Below are 22,754 nucleotides of genomic sequence, written 5' to 3'. Positions count from 1 at the left end.
TGTCATACAGTAAAACAAAACCAAAAATAAATGTGAACAACTTGAAATAAGATCTCCTAATAAAACACTGAACTAGGAGAAATATATAACACCAGACACTTCCCTCATCCCTCCGAGCTGCCCCACAGATGTATAATCCCCCACAAAAACAGCCCATGCAGCACTAGAGTGGTTGCCTCCAGATTCCCTCCAAGCCCTCTTGTGTAAACTGCAGGTTCTGTGATTACTGAATAAAATGATTTACCCATTTAGATCCCAAAGTGAACATGAGAATAAGAAACCACGCATATTTTACAACAAAAACAACGGTACCGTTTAAGGACTGCTTGTCAGGCAAAATACAAAGCTCTATTTGGACCATGTTAGTTCTCTGCACTACAAATGTTACTGTAAAACCACATTTCATCCCCACTTTGCATTGTTGTCCATAGCATAAAGTTCACTTCCATAAACTGTCTGCATATTGGAGGTTTTCTCATGCTGAAACAGAGTTTTTCTTTCCCACTGTTGCCAAGTGCTTGCTCCAAGGGGGATGTTTGATTGTTGGGTCTTTACTTCACAACATAAAGCTTCCTGAGGCAACTGTTGTTGTGATTTGGTGGCATATAAATAGAATTGAACTGAACTACATGGAACACTGCATCTATTATAACAGCATGGCTTCGTAGTACAATAGTACAAAAGTGTTGAAATTGCCTGGCTGCAATGCAGATATTTCACTAATTAAAGACAGCTGGCACAATGTGAAACAAGATGAACTAAAAAAATGAAAACAAGAGAAGATGCTTCACGGCAGTAAACGTTCTGATTCCAGTGAGACGTGTTGCTGCCATCATGGTACATTTCCTCACTTTAAACTCTGATTTTATTCTGTTTTGAATAAACGATGCCTTTATTGCTAATCACTACATTCTGTTTTACACACCGCCCCAATGCTTTCAGAAAGGAAGGACCGTACATCTTATTTAAACCAAACCTAAACAAACACAAACACACAAAACAAGGATCTTTATTTAAGCCGCAATGAAGTAATAGAACGGAGGGCAACATAAGAATGGTTTTACGTTGCGCGTTCTCTAGTATGTGACAACGATCCAGGACAGCCTCGGCCCATCAGTGAGCGGTTCAGACTAGAGTCAGTAAATCATAAAGATAAAACTGTATAAAAAATAAACCACAGCACAGAGGCTACACTAAAATAAGAAATGTTTGACGTACACGTGTGCTGTTGTGCTTGCCAATAATAAAATAACCATACACATAAAGGAATTTCACCTCTTTGACTTGCCTTTACTCACATCTTTAGTCCCTTTTAGGAATGACAGTGAAATGATGTACCGGAAAATCAGATTAGAAACATATTGTTGAAAAAAGTAATAGCATGAGAAACAAAATACATAATAGACATTTGTTTTTCTAAAATATGGCTCTGCATTAAAAAAAAATTTAAATGACATAACACGTTGGTCAGTGAAACCTGATCATCACAGCCCTCACAAGTCCAACACTGAACTCAGTGAACGCAAACATGGATTTACAGACAGCTCAAGTGGTTACAAATGTTACAGTACGGCATGTGCAACAAGGTCACAACGTTACTGCTGAACTCTGGGTTAGTGTCAGACCGTGGGGACATCCGCCTGCTTTTAGTGCACATATCCAGTTCATCACAAAGATTCAAATAATATACAGACAAAAATAAAAGTGCTATAGTGATAAAGCAAAATCAAAACATCAAAAGCAAAATTCAGTCATGAAGCCATTCGGGAATCCTCAGTAGATGACATTTCATTTTGGAAGTTTGTTGTGTCCTGTGCGTCAAACTGCGAGAAAAACAATCAGCAACACACTGAAGCCGCTGCTGCTTTTAGATGATTAGAGTGAGACGGACATGCTAGTTTGAATTTATTATAAGATGCAGATCTTCCTTCTGTCTAAGAGCTGTTCGGTTGGTTTCCCCCTCAAACCAGATGGAGATCTCTCCCGTTTAAAGGGGGCTCTTCCTTCTTACCATTGCTGCTGCTGACTGTTGGGGTTCTCTCTCTAGTACTGTAAAGGGAGAACCCTCTTTTTAGTATAAACTCTTTAACCAGTGGAGACACATTGGAAGCTCAGCAAAACAAAAGACAAATTAAGATGATACAATGTTCACCAAATGTACTGACGACAGATTAACAAGCTGCTTCATGTTTATATATGACAGAAAAATCCTTGCCGTCACTTCTAGAGTTAAATATTTGTAGGAAGGTGGACGTGCATGGACCTGTGCCTCCTCTGGGAACACATAATGTCCTTGAGAATTATCGGAATACTAGTGAGAATCTCGCATTAACGTGTGTAATGCTTTTAATGCTATCAATCATTCTGCAGCTGTTTCATCAGATGGCAGGATGACTCTCTGCGGCTCACAGCTTGAATGCACAGCAAGTGTTCTTGAATAATCAGCATCAATATCTGTGGTTTATGGTTTATTGTGTGTGTTAGCACACTGGAGGTTGGACTGAAAAGACCAAAAAGACTGCAGTGATTGACAGCTGAAAGGTTTCGTTACCTGGATAACGACGCCCCCTACTGTACAGAGAATGTATGTGCATGTGTGTGTGTCAGAACGCTATCAGGGATGGAGGAAGGAGGTTTGAGGGGGAGGCAGCTGGGTCAAATGGTGATGTAGTGCTGTCGCAGTTTGGCCACCAGGAACTCGTGGGTTAAATTGTGTCGTGTGATTATTCCCACAATCTAAAAAAAAAAAAAAAGAGAGAGTTGAGTTGGTGAGGACAACATAACACAACAACTCTGTGGCTTCCTCACACGTGTACTAGAGGCATGAAAGCCCAGATCACTTACTTCTCCAACAGCATTAACCACGGGTAAGTGTCGCAGGCCCATAGTCCTGAAGAGGTTAAACACCTGGGAGATGCGGGCATTGGGTGAAACAGTGTAGGGACACGGGTTCATGTAGGGGGTGACATCCTGGGTACACAGAAAGGACGGCCTGTTAATGAATCGTAATTTTCTGCTTGATTATTTTCTGTCTCAGTCGGGTAAATCGAACGTACCACTATCATGCGAGGGCTGAGCAGGGTGAGATCGAGGTCATGGATGTCAGGGTAGCGTGGGTAATCTTCAGTCATCTCTGCATACGACAACCTAGGCTGATTGGTGCTCTGCATCAGAGGGTACAGAGAAACTGCTCGTATAAGAAAAAGTCATCTCATTTATTATCTACACATGTGTGTCAATTACTGACCGACTGGTTCTCGGCGTAGCACACCCCTCGTATGAGCAGGTTGACCAGCTGGGAGCGAAGGATGAGACCGTGAAAGGTTAGCGGCCTGAAGCGCTCCTCCATGGTCCACTCCTCACTGGGAGACTGGTCTGGGTACAGGTTAGGGTAGGGAGCATGCCTGCAGCACAGAAATCACAGGAGTGCCAGATTTATTTGCAGTTATTATGCACCACAAAGAAAACACAGACAGAATGAAAGGCAGTGTTACAAATACCTGTAGTTACTATGTGCACTGACAGCATCAGGAGTAAATTCAAAAACTTGTGGTAAATATTAGGAGTTCAACTCTTTATACTATGCCATTTGACATCAGCTTCTCTGGTCATTTGTCATCTGTCTGGAGCAGGGGTGGGAACTCCAGGCCTTGAGGGCCGGTGTCTTGCAGGTTTTGGGTATCACCCTGGTTCAACACACCTGAATCAAATGTTCAGTTCATTACCAGGCCTCTGGAGAACTTCAGGACTTGTTGAGGAGGTAATTTAGCCATTTAACCCTCTCAAGGCAGGCGTTGCAGATTTGCAACAGTTAAAAGCTAACAACCTGATTACCCCACATACATATTTTATGAGTTTTTTTTTACTCAGAAGTACCACTGCAGGTATTCTTTTGTGCATTAGCAACAAAAACTTAATTTGAGCCTGAGAGGGTTAAATTAGCTGACACATCTAAAACCTGCAGGACAGCGGCCCCTGGAGTTCCCACCCCTGCTCCTGAGCGCTGCTTCTGAGTCCCCTTGGTTATACTGCCTCCTCTTGGTCTAAAGAATTATTTCGGACAAACTTCAAAAACCAAAAAACAAACCTCTGACACTGATGATGACAAGAGATTGTAATCAAATCTGTAACATTCAAACTTCTCTGAATTTTAAATCGTTCCTCTCAAGGGGTGGCTGTAGCTGTAGCTCAGCGGGTCATCTCCTAATCGGGAGGTGGTTTGATTCCCTGGCTGCACCAGTCTGCATGACAAATACATACCTTGTACAAGATGCTAAGCCTGACCAACTCCAGTATAAATGTTTGTGTTTTCGGTCCATTTACCAAATACAAAACCTTAAATAATTAGGCCCCATTTTATCCAGGTTTCAGCTTTCAAGCCCCTCGTCTAAGGATCTCCCAGTTTTTATTTGGGACACAGACACTGTCTGTACTTTTAAGATTAGTCTAAAAACGTTCCTTTTTCATAAAACACATAGTTAGGGCTGGATCAGGTGACCCTGAACTCGGTTATTGCTATGCTACACTAGGCCGAGTGCTTGCCAGTCAACTGTCTAATTACTTCTGGCCCTCTGAAACTATAAATGTCTAAGTATTAATAGTTACTGCCGTATTGTTATCAGACATCCTGAATTAGAGCTTGATGTCTGCACTTTAATCACAACTTGATTGTTTGATTTAAAATCCACTGAGATCAAATTTAGAGGTAAAACTTCAGAGACTGTCTGGATGTGTTTATCTGGCCTACCTCCTCTCTAACATCTGCTGCAGCAGGTCTTCTCCCTCTTCTGAAGGTTCGACTGCAGCACTTTGCTCATCGCAAACATTCCTCAGCTCGCTCGATGGGTACGACTTCATGGACTGGCAGCGCCGTCGCTGTTCGCCCGCACGTGACACAACACTGGATTTCTACATGTAACAGTCAAGGTTTAGAATAAAACACAGCCTTCAAAAACCACAACAATGATGTCATCCAAAAATAAAGAAACATGAAATTCTTAAATAATTATCTGCACATCAACATATTGCAAAGCTTTGCTCACTACAGAGCCAAATCTATGGGCTCTCACTTTCAAACCCACTGATTCTCCCTGGAGACAAAAATACAAGCTCGGTAACTGATGTTACTTTGGTTTTTATACTTTATTTAGTTCAGTAACATTTCCTGCTGCCTCTAGGTTTTGTTAAACACTACTTCAACACAGACCATCAAAATGATAGAACCAGTGACAGAAAACTCGATCATCACAGTCTGACCTGTTAGGAAGCACAAACCGTATGAATCCATTTGATCTGCTTCACAAGCGACAACAAGTGCACTGCAGACACACTCAGGCTGCACATACATATGTGGAGACCACCGGTGGCTCCCCGTTCTCCTCATGTTCACACTTTCATTTGCACCCAAGCGGATGAAACTGATGCATGTTGGTTTCTGCTTCCTTACTGGACAGACTGATACACCTAAGGTTTACACTGTGAGGATCAATTTGCATGAATGACACGGCAAAATAGAGCTGACCAAATCAATCATAGTTTCTACTGTTGTTTAATTCTTAATCTTGGAAGGGAAACAAATCCACATTCTTTTCAGAATTATATAAATTACTGACTACTGTAAAAGTCTGAATGCTCTTTGTTAAATCGATGACGTGTCTGTATCAAAACTATATTATGGGACGAGCAACGAGGAATTAGAAAAAACGAAGAAAAAAGCAGAAGCAACCTGAAGGACATTGCTGGAGGGGCTACAGCGTCACTAAAGAAATGTTTCAAAGTCACTGCTGCCCGCTGCCCCTGGTGGGGGGAGCCTTAATCACCTCCATTTGGACGGGAAGCTTGAGCTTGAGATCTGTAAAAGAGCAGGACATACCTTGAAGTGGATATTGTTGCTGATCAGGATGTTGCCCTTCATGAAATCCCTCTCATTCTGACGGTTTTCAGTAACTACGGGAAAGGCATGGTAGACCGTGGTGCGCAGAATGCTGACTAGAGACTGGACTCGGGTGTGGGGGTACACATAAGTCAAGTTGGTCTCCATGATATCACTGGCTGTCAGCCTTGAAGAAATGAGAGATAAAGACAACCTGAGTCCACAGGAAGAGCGGCCATGCTCGAATCAGACAGTTTGGGTTTTTAACCTCACCCTCACACTGCAGGCTTATTATGGGGTTCCTAGAATTTGTAAAGGCAGAAAACGAGACAGAGCCTCTCATGCTAATGCTGAGACTGACTGCTGTCTTTTTGATGAAGTGCATCGAGGAAGCTTTGACACTGCTTCAGCCTTTCACCAAAATGGACTAAATTCATTTTTCACCTCAAAAATTCTACGTACAGTAACACATAATGACAGTTTTCTTGAACTATTTGCAAAAATCTCAAGCATCTAAACAGTTTGAGGCGTGTATTCACCAATGAAAGCCAACAACAAATCCTCTGACAGATCAGCTCTGCAATATTAAGTCTTGTCATAAACCACCTCATTTTTCTCATTTCCACCTTAACCCTTCACCTACCCTACCATGGTGGAGGGGTTTGTGTGCTCCAGTGATGCTAGGGTGAGGAGGCTCTTGTTTTGCCCCTTGGTAGGGTCTCCCAAGGTCTCCTGGGTGAGGAGCCAGAAAGAGTGATTCAACTGACCCCTTACTGAAGAAAGAACAATGGACCTTTGTACCCTCCCCGGGACAGGATTACTGGGGCCACACCCTCGAGTCAGGCCTGGGGAGGTGGCTCGATGGAGAGTGCCTGGTGGGTGGGCTTTAGCCCATGGGGTTTGGCCGGACTGAGCCCATAAGGCTGTAGAAGTTCAATGATGTAGGCAACAGAAGAAAAAAAACGAATAGATACTTGAGTGTGGCAGCTGCATTGATCTGAGAGTTGAACTGCTCTGGGCTAAGGAGGGATACCAACGCCTACTGACAATGCTGACAACACAGTTCATCCACCACAAGGGCCAACTGTCCATTTTTGTTGCCAACAACAATTCTTACCTGTCCATCTCTACCTCAGTCTCCCACTCGAGCAGAGGCACTCCTCTCAGCTGGATGTGTATATCATAGATGCCCTTGTTGAAGAAATCGCCAGTCCACTTGGCAACCTGACAGTCAACACAAAACAATTTGCACATGAACTCAGGTCACAGTGGCGAACAGTGCAAAGTGCAGAAACACATGGTTGTGTACCATTAGCGTAATCATGATGGGCAGCCCGTATGTGATTTCATTGGTGGATTCAATGAGGATGACAGTGAGGCTGATGGTCATTCTGACCACACCTCCAAGGAAGGCAGCAGCTCCAATGAGAGCAAAGGTTCCTGAGTAGATGTCCATTCCCAGTTTCCTAACAGAGGACAGACTCATTAAGAACCAGTATAACCACTTTGAGAGAATGTGACAACTGAAAGTGTTACGACCCAGTTTGCTTTGTTTTTACTCTGATAAGGTCGATAATGTCTGTTCATTTTGTTCAGTCTTTTCTATCATGTAAGCTGTAGGTGGCAGCTTGTTGGAGACTGGATGCACCACCTTTTAATTGGTACCCATCCAGACCAGTTTGGCTCCACCTTCTTCCTGACTCCCAGACAGATTGTGTCGTGTTTCTGAATCAAGAAATGTCTGAATCTAGAAGAGCTGGATTAACAGCTTTGTATGTACTGTCAGTTCTCTACAAATAGCCCTGGTAAACACATTTCTCCTGTTTCTGTTAGCGAATGATGTAAGACTCCTGCATTGCTTTTGTTTATTTTTGGGGTAATTTCCCTGAGAACACTTTGAGTTTCAGCTGCACCCACCCTGACCTTTTGTAAGTGGAAAATACACCAAAATGTTTGGAGTGCAAATCTTGCCACAGCACTGGGAGTGAGGAACAAGGAGTTACTTCTATGGTATTCTCTGGCTGTCTTAGGCTGGGGTTATATTAATATAAAGTGTAGGGTCATCAACTAACTGGAAGCTGGGCGGTTTGATACCTAAATATCACACCTGCTAAATATCCTTGGGCAATACACTAACCCCAAGGTGCTCTCTGTTGCATCCACCCATAGATGTGAATGTTAGGCTACGTTCACACTGCAGGTCTTAATGCTCAATTCCGACTTTTTGATCAAATCCGATTTTTTTTTGTCTGCTTGTTCACACTACAAATAAAATGTGACAGCAAATGCGCTCTAGTGTGAACGGTTCATGGCCCTCAAAGCGGCCGCATGCTCAAAAGAAGACGTCACAGACAACGTGCTCTGTTTACGGAAGTAAAAATGGCGGCTACAGAGCGAGTAGGTGTTGTTGCAGCAGTCTATCAATTTCTGCACAGTCGTAACCGACAGAATTTTGACAAATTAATTAGAGAAAGAAGGACACTGAGAAAACAGAGAGCCGTGCTTTAACAATGGCCACCATGCTTTCTCGTTTGTCTTCTCCGGAGTTGATAATTGGCGTCTGTCTTGTGTCAGACACGTAAAAGACGGATTTAATGCAACATGACCATTCAAACAGCCTCGCTTTCTAAAACATCAGATATGTATCGGATTCAGTACCACATATGAAAGTGACCCAGATCGGATTTGAAATATCGGATTTGTGCTGTTCACACTGTCATACCATGATGGGATATGGGTCGGATAGGGTCAAAAAAGTCAGATTTGATGCGCTTTCACCTGCAGTGTGAACGTAGCCTTAGATAGAAAACACTTGAGCAGAAAAACGTGCTTGTATCAACAGTGACTGCTCTCAGTTCAGCTCAACAAGAGGCTGTGACAGAGAAAAAGTGAGAAAGAGCATATTCTAATTAGTTCTTACACTTTGAGGACGTTGGCAACCAAGCGTCCAAAAGCTGCCCCACACAGCAGTGAGGGGACAAAAAGGCCACTGGGGACAGACACACCATATGTCCAACAGGCCAGCAGGAAGTATAAGAAGAAGAACACTGACAGAGTCACAGGGCTGAAGGTACCTGAGGGGGAGAGTTAGAAACAAGCATTAAATATGAGCATTATTATATATATGTAAGCATTAAATTTACTGAAGAGAGAAGAGATTACGACACTGAGTCATGAAAGGCTAAGCATCACTAAAGACAACACACATTTATTTCATTCAAAGTGTACATACACCATAAAATAAAACAGATTTTCTTTTTCAAACTGCATTGTTGTGGTGCTGGAGAACGTAAAGACGTGGTCTGAAGGATTTAGGAAATATTAGTGGGCACATTTAATCAATGACTGTATAAAGATCCAAACAAAATGAAGATTGATTCCAGTCTGACCTCAGAAGCCTCAGTGAGCAGAGTGAATGGAAAACTACAACTCCGTATAATAGTTTGTTTATTGATAGAAATGAACTTGATTTTTGACAAATGGCCTAAAATGTCACTTCACTGTACGGGGTATATGAGTAATGCATGGAATGAATCATGTGTGAACTCATCTAACCATCCTGATGGAAGAGCTGGTGGATGGCTGCCTCCTGTGGGTTGAAGAACAGTGTTGCCATGTCATTGTAGGTCTTGTTTGAGCAGAAGAACTGTCGAATGGTTGAGTTGATGTCCTCACTGCCAGCCAGCTAAAAAACATACGTCACAGGTTAACATGGTCACATAGTGAGGCTCTATTTTTCACCGGAGCTACAGTATCCAGAGTCGTATGTAGTGAGAAGGTAAAATTATTAACAAGATGATCGACCTCTGTTGGGGTAGCGTTCAGATAGCTGCTCTGCTCTGTGTTGGTACAGGGCATTGAAGATGATAACAGTGGCTGGATTATATTCTTAAACTTAGTCACAGCGCTTTCAGAAAGACATCTACTTTGATAAAGTCCACTCTCCACTGCTGCGTAATCAATTATTGTAAATGTAAATGTTATCAAGAAATGATCAGACAGGAGAGGGTTTTCAGGAAACACTGTTAAATGTTCAGTTTCTATGCCATATGTTAAAACAAGATCTAGAGTGTGATTAAAGTGGTGGGTGGGTTCTTTTACATTTTGACAGAAGCCAACTGAGTCTAATAACAGCTTAAATACTGTGTTGTCATTTTTAATATATCATTCCATCATAAATCAGCACGTTTTTAGGAGATGTTCTGCTTGACCACCTAATTTGTATAAAACTTTTATGATTTAAAGTTTAAACATATAAATAAAAAAATTATATGCTTATATATCATTCAGACATCATCACTGATTAAAATGTGAAGTTTAATACTGTATGGGTCTTTACCAGACAGCTTGAAATAATTTCCATATTTTAGTGGGCCAATACTCATATTTTGTGATGCATCTGTGCCAAATTGCAGATCCTCATTTATTTTAATGGTAGAAACACTTGTAGTCCAAGAAAGGTCGTAGGTCGTACACAGGGAGCAGGCAGGAAAACCTCGGGATCCCGCTTCTATGGACTTGTAGTCACTCACTCACATGTTCTCAGCCTCTCCACCGGCACTGATCTACGAGTTCTCGGTACTTTGGATGTTTGCATTTGTTTGCTTCTTCCAGCACGATCCTCACAGGGAACTGTAAGCTTAACTACAAGGACTCTTTCAGGGAGAAATAGCTGTAAGTACCATATCTGGGTGGCATCAGCTCAGGAGGTAGAGCAGGTCACCTACTAATCAGAGCTTTGATCCCTGTCTGCATGCCAAATATCCTGGGCCAAGATACTCTCTGATGAATGTGTGAGACTTTTAGATAGAAAGCACTTACATGCTCCAGCAGAGTAGACCAGTGCCATAAGAACCAGTCCATTTACCATGCTGGCCAATGAATTGAAGATGGTATTCACGGTACATGTTCATAAATATTTAAGTAAACCAAAGATGGTTAAGCAGAAAATATTCTGAAACTTTGATGATTACAGATGGAATGAAAAAGGAAAACATATTGAACTAAAGTATTTTCTGTTAGCAAACCATCTGAAAACTCAAGAATCCTGCTCTGTTTGAACAGGACAGTCTTATTTTTGTTTTTGTGGTACAACTTTTCATATTTGCTCAATCCAGCAAGAACATTGAAATGTAAAGTAAATTTAACTATGCACCATTAAGACGTTGTCAGTACAATATTAAATAAAAACTGGCATGCAGTTTAATGCTAACTTTGCCAGACTTCTTGAATTAGTTTTCATATTTTAATTAGCCAGTGTCTTTTTGATACATCGGCCCCAGATTACAGATCCTGGTTCATTTTAATGGTAAGAAAGGCTCATGGAAATTTCAGGCTTTTGTCATTAATAGTTTCTGAATTATTCACATTCAAACGGTGTGACAGATTTCAAGCTGAGGAAAAAAAAGGCCTGAAAGTGGGCTGACAGATTGTTTTTCACACAAATATATCTTAAAGAGCATTTGAAGCTAAAATATCACAGTAATCATAACATACGTTTAAAGTTTAGACCAGTGAAAACACACCTGTGGTGTTTTTGTTCAGTAATGCAAAGATTATTAAAATTCTTACCGTGGTGTTGTGAGCTGTGGGAGTGGACAGGTCACGACATTCACCCAGCATGGAAGCCGCAAAAATCACAATCGTTGTCACCATGGTAACCAGCAGACTCTCTAAAACTCTGGAACAGTAGAAGAATCGTTTATTATCCTCTGGTTACAAAGTTAGACACATATTTAACGACAGTTTGCACCTTTATAAAAAGAAACACAATTACAGTAACTGATTGTAAAATTATCAATTAAAAGGAGCGCCTCGTTAATTTATTCAGCAGAATACATCATCTTTCTCTCAGTGCGCAGATTTTAGGGAAGAATCTATTTAAACAAATGATAGAAAAGTGGGACGGGAGCTCATTCATTACTAACAGTGCTGTTTGTAAAGGAGACGAAGCTCGTTTGAGTCTGACATATCTGTGCCAGCTTCTACTGAGAGCAGAAATGTATTTGCCAGTGGAAAATGTGGATGTGTCACAGCTTTGAGGGCAGTGTCACTCTAACCACTGTGGCAGTGAAACAACAGTGAAATCTTTGGTCCAAATGTTTACAGACACGTTCTGCATGTTCCTGGTCCTCATACATAACATGGATCACCAGAAGGAGTTTCTAAACACAACTCAGTTACTTTCCATAGTGAACAGAGCGGTTTGTGACTTTCCAGTAGGGCTGGGCCATATCATACCGTTCACGGTAATACCGGTATAATATTGGGCAACGATAAGAAAATGAAATATCGCGATAGAATATGGGTAAAACGCGCATGCGCAGTGCCTTTGTTTTCATACGCACATGGCGGAAAAAGCATGGCACCGACAGAGAATGAGAAGAGCGAAAGCGGATCGTTGAATGAAACAGACGAACCAGAATTGGTTTTAAAAAATGCTGCAACTTCAGTGGTGTAGAACTGGTTTAGTTTTTGTCCGTCAGATACACAACAAAGCACTATTTTTGGTAGAGCATGCTAGCGGGCCGTCGTTATTACCGTATTTTTTGGAAAATACGGCACATTTAAAATCAATCCTTTGATTTTTCTGAAAAATCGACAGTGCCCCTTATAATCCCGTGTGCCTTATGTATGAACTCTGGTTGTGTTTACTGACCTCGAAACGATTTTATGTGGTAAACTGTGCTCGAAAATCTGTCAAATGTTTTAGTACGACTTTGCTAAGCTATGAACCCACACCGCTTGATGGATTGTCGGAGCATTACGGCTATCGTAGGCAGGAGCCTCGCGGAGTGATACGTACTGTGCTTCAACATAATATTATCGTATTGTGTGTGTATAACCTCTTTTTAAGTTTTGTGGATATTATACATGGTTATGCTGAGGATATGTCGGCCAATTTCCACTGGAAATGCCTTTTGGTTAAACTGTTAGCGAGGAATTTGCATTTGCACTGTTAAATTTTTATATAACTTTAATGCGCATAAAAAACAGCTGTTTGTTTAAGTGAAAATACATTGATGGGGTTTTTTGCACTAATAAAGTTGTGGAGTTGTAAAGTATTTTGTCTCACATCAATTATATCGTCAGTTAAATCGTTATCGCAAATTTTCAAATGTATATCGTGATAAATATTTTTGGTCAAATCGCCCTGCTCTACTTTCCAGGTTTTTGTATACGTTACCATGGAGATCATTGTACTGGTACTTATAAAGCACTTTTCTAGTCTTACTGACCATGTGACCAAGTGCTTCAGACGATATATTATCTTGTCCACTTTACATCTAATCATACATTCATACAGAGTTTTATTCTATCCACTTGCTGATGCATGGTCAAATTAGACTGAACAATGACTCTATTACACATGCTGCACGGACTGTGAGAGAAAACTGGAATACCTGGAGAGAAACCATGCAGGCACACAGGGAACAGTCTGTGTGCGCCACACAGGTCTCGTATCTAGGCTTTATGGCCCATTCTAGGCTTCCTTGTTTGTTTCTCTACAGATGTCAGTATGTGAGACTTCTTCCATTCCTTTGCATGCAGCTTTATACCCCATGCAACAAAATGACAGCTTATTTATGCTATGATGTAACAGGAATGTTCAGGTAATTCAGTAGATCACTTTAAAAACCTTTCACTTCAGTTCATGTTTGTCTAACACCAAACTGCTCGGCTCCTAGTGTCACAGTCTGATGAACATGAAAAGCACAGATGGGATCAAAGATGGTCAAACAGTTCACCTGATAAACTTGGCCTTAGGATGAATGTGTCTTATGCGATACTTGGCCAGGTTCTTGTTCATGCAGTTAAAGAGCGCCCCCAGAAGGCCGCCCACCACACCCATCAGGACAAAGAAGGCAAGATCCACTGCTGTCCACAGGTGGCAGTTCTTGTCTCCATCTGGACACTGGTCAGCAAGAGGAATAAAACCATAATAAGATTTACATCAGGCTGATATTAATGATAATAATTTGGGGTCTGATATTTGGATGATTTGAACAGGAGGTTGGCATCAAGTCCGCAGAAGGATTGTGTTTGCTCTAAAGAGAAAGCAAACAGTGGCAGCAAATATAAATTCTCAAGGCTTTGACAAATGGAGCAAGTTTCAACAGCAGACGAGGAGACATCCATGAGCTGTTTTCAAAGTGCAAAAACACTAGAGAAAAATGTATTCTCCCGAATGACAGATTTTGCCACTTGGATAAAAAATCCACATCAGTGTGGGTACAGAAGGAAAAGTCAAAACTGGAAGCAAACGAATCACCAAGCTTCTTTTTCCAAGTTTTTTTCTACAAAGTCTAATCTTTGCAAACTGTTGCAACATCTCCCTCTGTAGAATCTGTCAATCTCTGCACATCTATACTGATACTGATATCATTAAAATTGGGCTAAAGACCTGTGAAATCCGACATTCGCGTCTTCAACACAGCTGCCAGGTTACATAAATTGAGTGGTGCATGACCTGCAGATCTTTAGTCATGTCAGCAGCTGTCACATCAGTTCAACATCAACTTTGTTATCAAGTACTGGAAAGCTCTGCACAAACTTCATTTGTGTCAGTTGTATTTACATATCACCTACTCACAAAAACAGGTGCCTCAAGGCACTTTATACTGTAAGGTAAAGCCCTACAATCCAACAGTCGTGAGCCCCTGTGAACAGCACTTGGCGACAAGAAAAACTCCCTTTTTAAAGGAAGAAACCACATAAATAGGTACCATATGGTAAAGTTTAGTCACCCCAGATCAGTGTTTCCCTACCCACAGGGTTGGCATGTTGCTTTTGGAGCAGTCCTCAAAATCAAATCAAATCAAATCAAATCAAATCAGGTGCTCCTACAATGAGTCTCTGTGTAGACCTAAAGTGTGTTATTTCAGCATCATACTTTATATAAAAAATACAATACTATATATAATCTTTGAAGATACATTTTGTACCACATGGAATAACAAGATAAGAAACTCTTAACCTTGAACTCTCCAAAGTTCAGGAGGCCAGGCAGCTGGAAGGAGCCCCACTTGCTGAAGTTGATTCCCGAACGGAAGAAGTTGAGAGTAAAAGTGGCCGACATGGAACAGAAGAGCTAAAACAGTAGATAGACAAGAGGAACGTTTAATCACACTCATTGGTCAGTAAAGGTCGGAGAGATTGGATGGTGCACTGTGTCCTGGTCTACCTGGCTATATCTATAAAGCAGACAGATTGTTGTTGCAAATAAGGGAAAAATGACAGGATCAAATTTCATGTACTTTCATCCTCTTGGTGTACTTCTGATCCAAAGCAAACGTTAATCTGTCATGCAAACTTTCAGCTTTAGGTCAAAACCATCAACTGTTTAGGTTTAAAGACGTTTTTGCACATTTTCAGAGCTCAATTTTACAATTGACTGACGAGCAAGTAAAGCTTGTTCTCTTGTTATTTGATGACAAATGAAGCAGGTAAAATAGAAATAGAAGAATAGAATGAATTTTTATTTTATAGCTTTTCAGTGTAACTCCTAAATATGATATCCAAAGAAGTATCAGTGCATCTTTATCAAAGAAATTGTGGTGAAGTAACTATAAAGGGTGACCTACCACTTTCCATGTAAGGGCTTGGTTCCAGAATGACGAGCCCTCCTCCAGACTGAAGAGGGTGCCACCGATTGGCGCACCAAAGGCAGCAGCTACTCCAGCAGCAGCACCAGCTGACACAAAGTCTCGCTTGTCCCTGAAGAACAGGTAAGAAAACTGTCAGTCACATGTCACACATGTTACACTGCTAGGAGGCAGTAACAGTGTTTGTGCCAAAAAGTTGGAACATTGTGTAAACTACAAATTACAAGAAAATTCGGTGCTTTGGAGATTATTCAAACTCTTTGAACAACTAAAAATAGACTTTGTATAGTAAAGAGAGAGAGCTGGTTGATAATATTGGAGAGTCTCTGTTATACCAGAGTAGGGATAATCTTTAAGAGAGGACACATAAATAATGCGAAGGTGAAGACAGCGTCATACAGGATCATGAGTCTGAAGCTGGAAATTAAAGGGGTGGTGTTGAATGCTGTTTTATTTAGTGCCAAATCACAAAAACAGTTGCTTCAAATCATTTTATATTGTACAGTAAAGATACTATAATAACCCAACAATCAGAAGATCCCCTGTGAGCAAGCACTTGGCCTCCTGGTAAGTTTTTCCTGTTTAACAGGAAGAAACCTCCAGCAGAACCAGGCTCAGGGAGGGGCAGCGACCAGCTGGGGGTGAAGGGAAGGAGACAGGACCCAAGACGAGCAGTGCAAAAGAGTCAAAGCTTAGTAGTAACTAATGATTACATGCAAAGTGGTTTGCATAAACAAACTGAGAGTGAAAAGAGGTGAGTGAAGTCAGAAGAGAAAGATGAGGAAATAGTCAAAGAAAATGTGGCCTAGGCAGAGAGATGAAGAAAGCAGCCGGGAGCACAGGCGAGGTTAGGATGTGGATGCGAGGCTGGACAATAACGAAGGACAACAGGACTTGTACTGATTGTCTACAAAGAGAAAATGAGCTGGAAAGGAAAGGATGCACAGCAGGTTAGTGTGGTTAACAATAACAACTGAAATCTACTAACAACTGGAGAGAGTGTGTTGAGAAGATGATACGAGTGCTGTGAGGGGCTTAGGAATGAAGAGAGAGGACGGATGGAGCAAAGTCAGTGAATCAGGAACTGCAGAGGATTAGTAAGGAGGACAAGAGCGCAGCTGTGAATTCACACCACGCTCTGTATTAGAAATCATTCTCATGTTTCATCTTATCCAGATTATTAATCCCCTGTTTTTTTTCTCAACAGACTCTCCTTGAATGAAGCTGTGTCGGTCAGCTTCTTCCAACGCACTGCTCCACGCCTCCTGCAGCTGAGCCACGGACCACAATCTGCAAGTTTGTCACTTACAAGGCTTGTAAGTAAACTTATGTCACACCCTTGCAAAAGCAGTTATACTGGCTCCCAGTCAGTGTCAGGGTCCAGTTTAAGAGTCTGGTTTAACTTTGGGCAATTGTGCAGCACAGATCAGTAAAGATTTACATCTGTAGGTCCCCAGCAGGTCCCTGAGGTTTTCAGGATATCAAGGTCTGCTGTGTATCACACAGCACTGAGCAAATCCTAGTATTCTGTTTTTATTTACATTTACACCATATTCCAACTTTAGTTTGAATCAGGATCGTTACTGTCACATACCTGTCGCTGCGGAAGTAGGGAAAGTCAAATTTGATCTTCCTGAAAGTAATGCTCTGAAACTGATGGAGAGAGAAAAGGTCTGATATCCACAAGTACGACCAGACAAATCACAAGAATAACACCAGTGCTATTTTTAGTGTCCAAAATGTTTCACAAAACAACAACAACAACTAGAACTAAGCAAACTAGAATAAGCTTTGGGGTACTTGAGGAAGGCCAGCTCCCACGATGGCTCCACTGTGGATCATTGGACCTTCCTTCCCCACAAAGAGACCTGAGCACACAGAGTCAGTCCATCAGCCTTCTGACCCTGGCTCATCATTCATCATTTTGCTCTAAAGTTAGCAGAAGCTGACACTGCTTGACTTTTTTCTCAAAGTATAAAACCTCATTAGTGATCTTGTTTTGCCTTAGTTAACCTAAAACACCACTGGGAGCACAAAGATATTTCTTCTATGTTTGCTCCCAATTCTGCACCTCCCATATGAAGTCGTTATGATCACAACTTACAAAATATTCCAATAAAGTGCTTTGCTGTCAGAGTACAGGACTGCCTGTGGTGTCTGCAGGTTACAAAAGTAGATGCTTAACAAGTATCATGCAGGGAATACTGCAGGGCATCTGTGACGTCCATATTTTACACAACTTTCAGAAACAAGCCCAAGAACATGAAAACTCTACACAGAGTCTACCCTGCACCTCCAGGAAGGAAACAACAGTAGTAACCAGGGAGGAGGAGGAGGAGGTTGCGTGCGTGCATCCACCCTGGGTTGTTGATAATATTATTATTGGGTACAGTAAATGTCAGGGAGTCAAATGCACTTTACCTCCAGCTACACTGAACAGGACTCCAGCAGCCTTGCAGAGAAAAGTTCGGAGTCGAACAATTCCAGGAATCTTCACTCCGTTCAAGTAACTTTTGATTTCTGGAATCCCTGATCCTGCAGCCACAGGCTGAAAACACGATACTGCAGGTCAGTGTGTAATCTAGTATCACAAACATACCAGAATGAAACAACATGCTACAACCAGTTAACAAACTTGGACAGGTCTCAAATGCAAGGACCGCAGAGTTTGCACACTTTAACTGTTAAAGCGGGAGTTCTTTCCTGAGTTTGTCAGCTGCAGCTGAGATGCTTACCTCGATGAGGACGAGTACACTGGCAATGAAGACGAAGGTCATGTTGAACGCCAGGAGCTCCAGCAAGGACAAAGACAGACAGCCTTTGTCACTGCACTTCTCTATAGCTGGAGGCTTCAGTTAAAGTAGAATCACCACCATCAACAAGCAAAGTGTGGTTACACACAGTAACACTCTTTAGATGAAGAGTCAGGCAGTAAATAGAAACCATATGACAGATACTAGCAAAGGGATCAAACCCAGGCATGAAAACACACACATATACAGTACAGGATGAACCAAACAATACTTCACACTATTATTACAGCATCTACATCATATGAACGCACCCTGAATTCCTTCTAGAACAAAAAGATAGACCTGACATTTGTTTGGACCAACTCTGGACAATGTTCAAACAAACACAAAAGAAAAAGGGCATAAAAATGTGCACCAGCTGTCAGCAATCTCTGAAGAAATAATGCAATATTTTGTGCAACTTTACAAACGCTCTCCTTCTGTGCGAGGATCTTCTAAGGCACAACATTTCTGCCCAATATTTAGCTGCTTTGGTATCTGCCCGTCCTCCACGTACAGAGCCATGTTAAAGGATACAATCACCAACCACAGTAAACTTTAGTTTGTTGAAGAGGCGTACGAAAAAATCCACAAACAGGCCCAGCTGAAAGAGAGCAACATTTCTTATTGAGCAGCTGAAATCCAGCAAAACAAAAGGAAGACCCAGAATGCACCTTACCAGGCCCACTGTGACCCCGATCGCAAACACCATCATCCAATGCACCGCCTCATATTTTTTGGCTTTCTGTTGGCAGACAAGAAAATAAAAAACTGTTTTTTTCTCTCATATATAAGAGACTAAAAAGAGTCTAAAAACATTTCTACGTTGGCTGAATAACACACACACGTTCCCAGTCGCACAGTTTGTGCTTTATTCTGTGGTTTTAGTGAGAGTTCACAAGCTCCACATACTAAATGTATTCCCCCAGCATTGAGTCTATACTGGATTAAAAATGCTGTAAATAAAAGAAGTGATGGAGACGTGGAACAGAACCTCCCTGTGACCTGGCTGTGTTCAGCATAAGCTACTATAGTGGTTTAGCAGGTAAAAAGAGCCACTGTAGTGATACAGAAAACTCCTCTAACTTTAGCTAACCATGCTAATCGTGCTTCGTAGTACAGCCCACAGGACTTTCAATGATCTGTATACAAATGCTGCCATCTGTATATGCCTCATACATCGAATGTAGGGCCGAAGAATAAAGCTTGGTGACAATGACGTAGCTCTAGAACGTTTGCAGGTATTTTGGTGTAACAGTGGCACTCCAGGGCAGTCGCATCAATATCTCTATGACTGGGTAAATGGAAATGTAATGCTGACAAATAATTCACAGTAATTCTTCAGTCTTCATTGATATGAAGTTCTTGTGGCCATGTGTAGCAGTACTGTCTGACAGTATCCTAACGGCCCTGCTGCTTTCATCCCTGACTTCCTCCCAGCTGTAGGAGAGTGCTGTTCTCTGCTGTGTTTCCTAACTCCTGGAACACTGTTATTATCACTGCAGTGACCGTGACATGTTACAGAAACTTTGATTAAATGGAGGCTAAAAGATCGTGATGCTGTCTAAGTTTAAATCCATCAATGATCCACATGACTTCTAGATTCAAACTACTGTTACAGTCATATTTCTATGGATTTTGAGATCTGCCCCAATAAAGTGGACAGATCACACGTGACCTGTTCTAACATAACACTGCATAGAAAATGTTTCCTTAATCTGATTATGAATCATTCACAACTTTTAGAAAATAGGAAACAAATATGAAAACCTGATTAGTAACACTGATCAAGACTAAAAATGCAGAGCTTTGTGGAACATCAACTTTAACACAGATCACATACAGTTTAACAGATCAGCTGCTGGCACAAGTCCTACTATCAGTGATCTCATCATGTGATGTAAAACAATAAACGTGCATTGGTGACAGTGTTGCTGATTTGATAAGGTACAGCCTTTGCCCAGGCGTCATCCACACAGGAGCAGATGACACAGTTAACCTGTCTTACCTTGTTGTCCATCCCCTCCAGGACCTCCACATAAGGCTCACTGATGCAGCGGTCATAATCCAAGCTCTGTGGACACAAAACACTGTGTGACTATTTCCTGCCTCACACATCGATTGTGTCCAGTAATAAAAAAAATAAATCTGCTCTGGCATTTCTGGTCCAGGCAGCCCACCATGATCGCTCTAAACACATAATATAATATCTCTTTGAAGGCTTTCTCCAGCAAGTCTCACCTCATAGTCTTTCCTGGGTAGAATCTGTTCCTCATCTGGGATTTCCCCAAGGATTGTCTTGGGGGAGGGGGGGTAATCAAACAAACACACAAACAAACAAATAACAATAATAATTATGTATGTATGTATGTACATATACACACAAGAATATTTGACCACAAATTAAGCTTCTTACTAAAAGTTCAGCTAAATGTGTGCGCCTGCATGTTGGAAAAAATAATAAATAACAAATAAATAGAGGAAATAAACAAAGAAATGAGCGTGGAATTAGCACTCGACTCCTGCACCACCATCCAAAGCATCCAACACTGGACACACTTAGTTCCTGTAGGAAGTGATGCTCGGACTATTGGTTTAAAACCAGCGAGAAGCAACAGTTTGTTCACAGAATCTTAGACATGGAATGGTAAATATGGTAAATGGCCTGTATTTGTATAGCGCTTTTACTAGTCCCCCCTAGGGACCCCAAAGTGCTTTACACACCCAGTCATCCACCCATACACACACATTCACACACTGGTGGAGGCAAGCTACAGTTGTAGCCACAGCTGCCCTGGGGCAGACTGACAGAAGCAAGGCTGCCATATCGCGCCATCGGCCCTTCTGGCCAACACCAGTAGGCGGTAGGTGAAGTGTCTTGCCCAAGGACACAACGACCGAGACTGTCCGAGGCGAACTCCCAACTCTTGAGCCACGATCGCCCCACATGAATATGTTTTATATGTGCAACATGTGAAGCTGTGCCTCAGTGAAACCACAAAATGAAGACATAAGCAGCACTGTTGCTGGAATTTGTATATATTAAACTGTCAATACAGAAAATCTAAAAATATATATATATATTTGGTTGTAATCTGATCTAAATATGTTTTACATTGTGGAACTAGAACAGTTACAGTTGGAAGGTAATTGTCTCCACAGTAGGTCTCCTAGTCCATCAATAAACTCCATTTACTCTGCTGTGGTTACAAACTACAGCGATTAGTAACCTTTACTTTTTAAATGTATGTAGTTGAAAGTTTCAGAGCTTTCATGTGAAGCTGTCCCGTTAGAATTACACAGCTTTACTTAAGAGTAGCGTTCAATTAAATGCACAAACTCCAGGTTACATGTTTAACTAACGCAAATAAAGCCGGGCTATGTCCATACTGCCTTCGCAGTATACTTCTCGGAGGTCCTGTAAGACTACGTCTTTGCTTGGTGTGATCACAACATTCAAAATGTGGGGAAATAAATAGAAAGAGGTTATTTTCCACGCGACAAACACGCCGCATTGCACAATAGCTCCCCACACCTACTGAAACATTAAAACCATACGAAATGAGGCAGATTAAATTGATTAAAATAAGAAGATTGCTTAATCTGAAGAAATTATAAATGGAGTTTGGTCCACGGACTATATCGTCACACGGAAAAACGGGAAGCTCTCTCTTCTGTAAGCAGCAATATTACAGCTGACTTAACTACGATACATTCATAATGTGCATTAATAAGTATTCCTCGCTTTCCTGCAAAAGAACCAAGACAAGAGAACATAGTGAGCAGCGGGGTGGAGCAGCTCAGCCAGAATAAAGCGCTTAGAATAGCTCAGGGGAAATCCTAAGAACCCCAAAGAAAACACAACATAAGCAGATGATGCTCCCTGTGCTTGTTATCACGTCTTTCTTTACCAGCTCTTCTGGGGTCCGTGTCTCTCCCTCTCTACAACAACACTGGCAACAAAAACATCTTCCACAGCACGCCATCTTCGTTGTTGTGTCATGCTGAATTCAGGGGCTGTCATAAAAAGTAAAGATTGTTTTAGACGACTTTGAAAATACAGTAGAATAAACAATGTAAAACAAAGAACGGAGAAAATAACCTAATATATCTGACTATAGCTGAATTCTAACGTTTTGCATTTTTAAAATGTATTCATAACAAATAATGTTCCAAGCAAGTTTGAATTGCGGATTTCCGATGACAAGTAAACGCAACAACGCAAGTCTCGCGTGAGGACAATGTTGTGTTTGCTTCCCGTAGAAAATTAGAAAGTGACAGTTCCTCTTAAAGTGCCAACCTCGGATATTTGATGTCTCTGCTCTGTAACAGACAGTACACAGAACTGGACCATTGACTGTAGAAAACATGGACGACGCGACCCCGCCTCCTACCATTGTGCAAAAATTAAGCCAAAATATCCCGCTTGTGGAGGCTGCCATCTTGCAAATTTGGAGCCAGAGTCTGCGCAGTAGTGACTTAAGG

The 22,754-nt window shown here is 41.5% G+C and overlaps 1 protein-coding gene across 2 annotated transcripts; it reads right to left on the bottom strand.

Moving 5' to 3' along the window:
* Positions 1-1,267: 1,267 nt before the first annotated feature.
* On the bottom strand, positions 1,268-22,286 carry clcn6 (Cl-/H+ antiporter 6). Of its 2 annotated transcripts, XM_006804277.3 has the most exons (23): positions 22,181-22,286; positions 20,511-20,567; positions 20,278-20,343; positions 18,949-19,014; positions 18,807-18,873; positions 18,213-18,319; positions 17,899-18,025; positions 17,278-17,345; positions 17,072-17,130; positions 15,457-15,589; positions 14,850-14,963; positions 13,621-13,787; positions 11,444-11,552; positions 9,428-9,557; positions 8,793-8,946; positions 7,182-7,338; positions 6,990-7,096; positions 5,873-6,059; positions 4,748-4,908; positions 3,248-3,404; positions 3,057-3,164; positions 2,845-2,970; positions 1,268-2,736 (listed from the first exon to the last, which is right to left on the bottom strand). In XM_006804277.3, the coding sequence occupies exons 1-23, from the start codon at positions 22,253-22,255 to the stop codon at positions 2,656-2,658; spliced, it is 2,583 nt and encodes an 860-aa protein (XP_006804340.1). In that variant the 5' UTR covers positions 22,256-22,286; the 3' UTR covers positions 1,268-2,655. The 2 variants fall into 2 exon arrangements, with proteins under 2 accessions (XP_006804340.1, XP_035769517.1); XM_035913624.2 differs by lacking the exon at positions 22,181-22,286 and having other exon boundaries at positions 20,511-20,996.
* Positions 22,287-22,754: the final 468 nt, after the last annotated feature.

This window comes from Neolamprologus brichardi, chromosome 20 (genome assembly GCF_056152115.1).
Source record: "Neolamprologus brichardi isolate AB-2024 chromosome 20, ASM5615211v1, whole genome shotgun sequence".
NCBI lineage: Eukaryota > Metazoa > Chordata > Actinopteri > Cichliformes > Cichlidae > Neolamprologus > Neolamprologus brichardi.
The sequence above is the reverse complement of the archived record's forward strand: the minus strand, read 5'-3'. Positions and strand labels throughout refer to the sequence as shown.

Excerpts from the sequence above, each read along its gene's own strand:
- clcn6 (XM_035913624.2), bottom strand. The coding sequence starts at position 20,645 with ATGTACATACATACATACATAATTATTATTGTTATTTGTTTGTTTGTG. Across the intron at positions 19,015-20,277 it reads TGGAGGGGATGGACAACAAG|AAAGCCAAAAAATATGAGGC; the intron begins GTAAGACAGGTT and ends GTCTGCCAACAG. Across the intron at positions 7,097-7,181 it reads CCATCATGATTACGCTAATG|GTTGCCAAGTGGACTGGCGA; the intron begins GTACACAACCAT and ends GTTGACTGTCAG.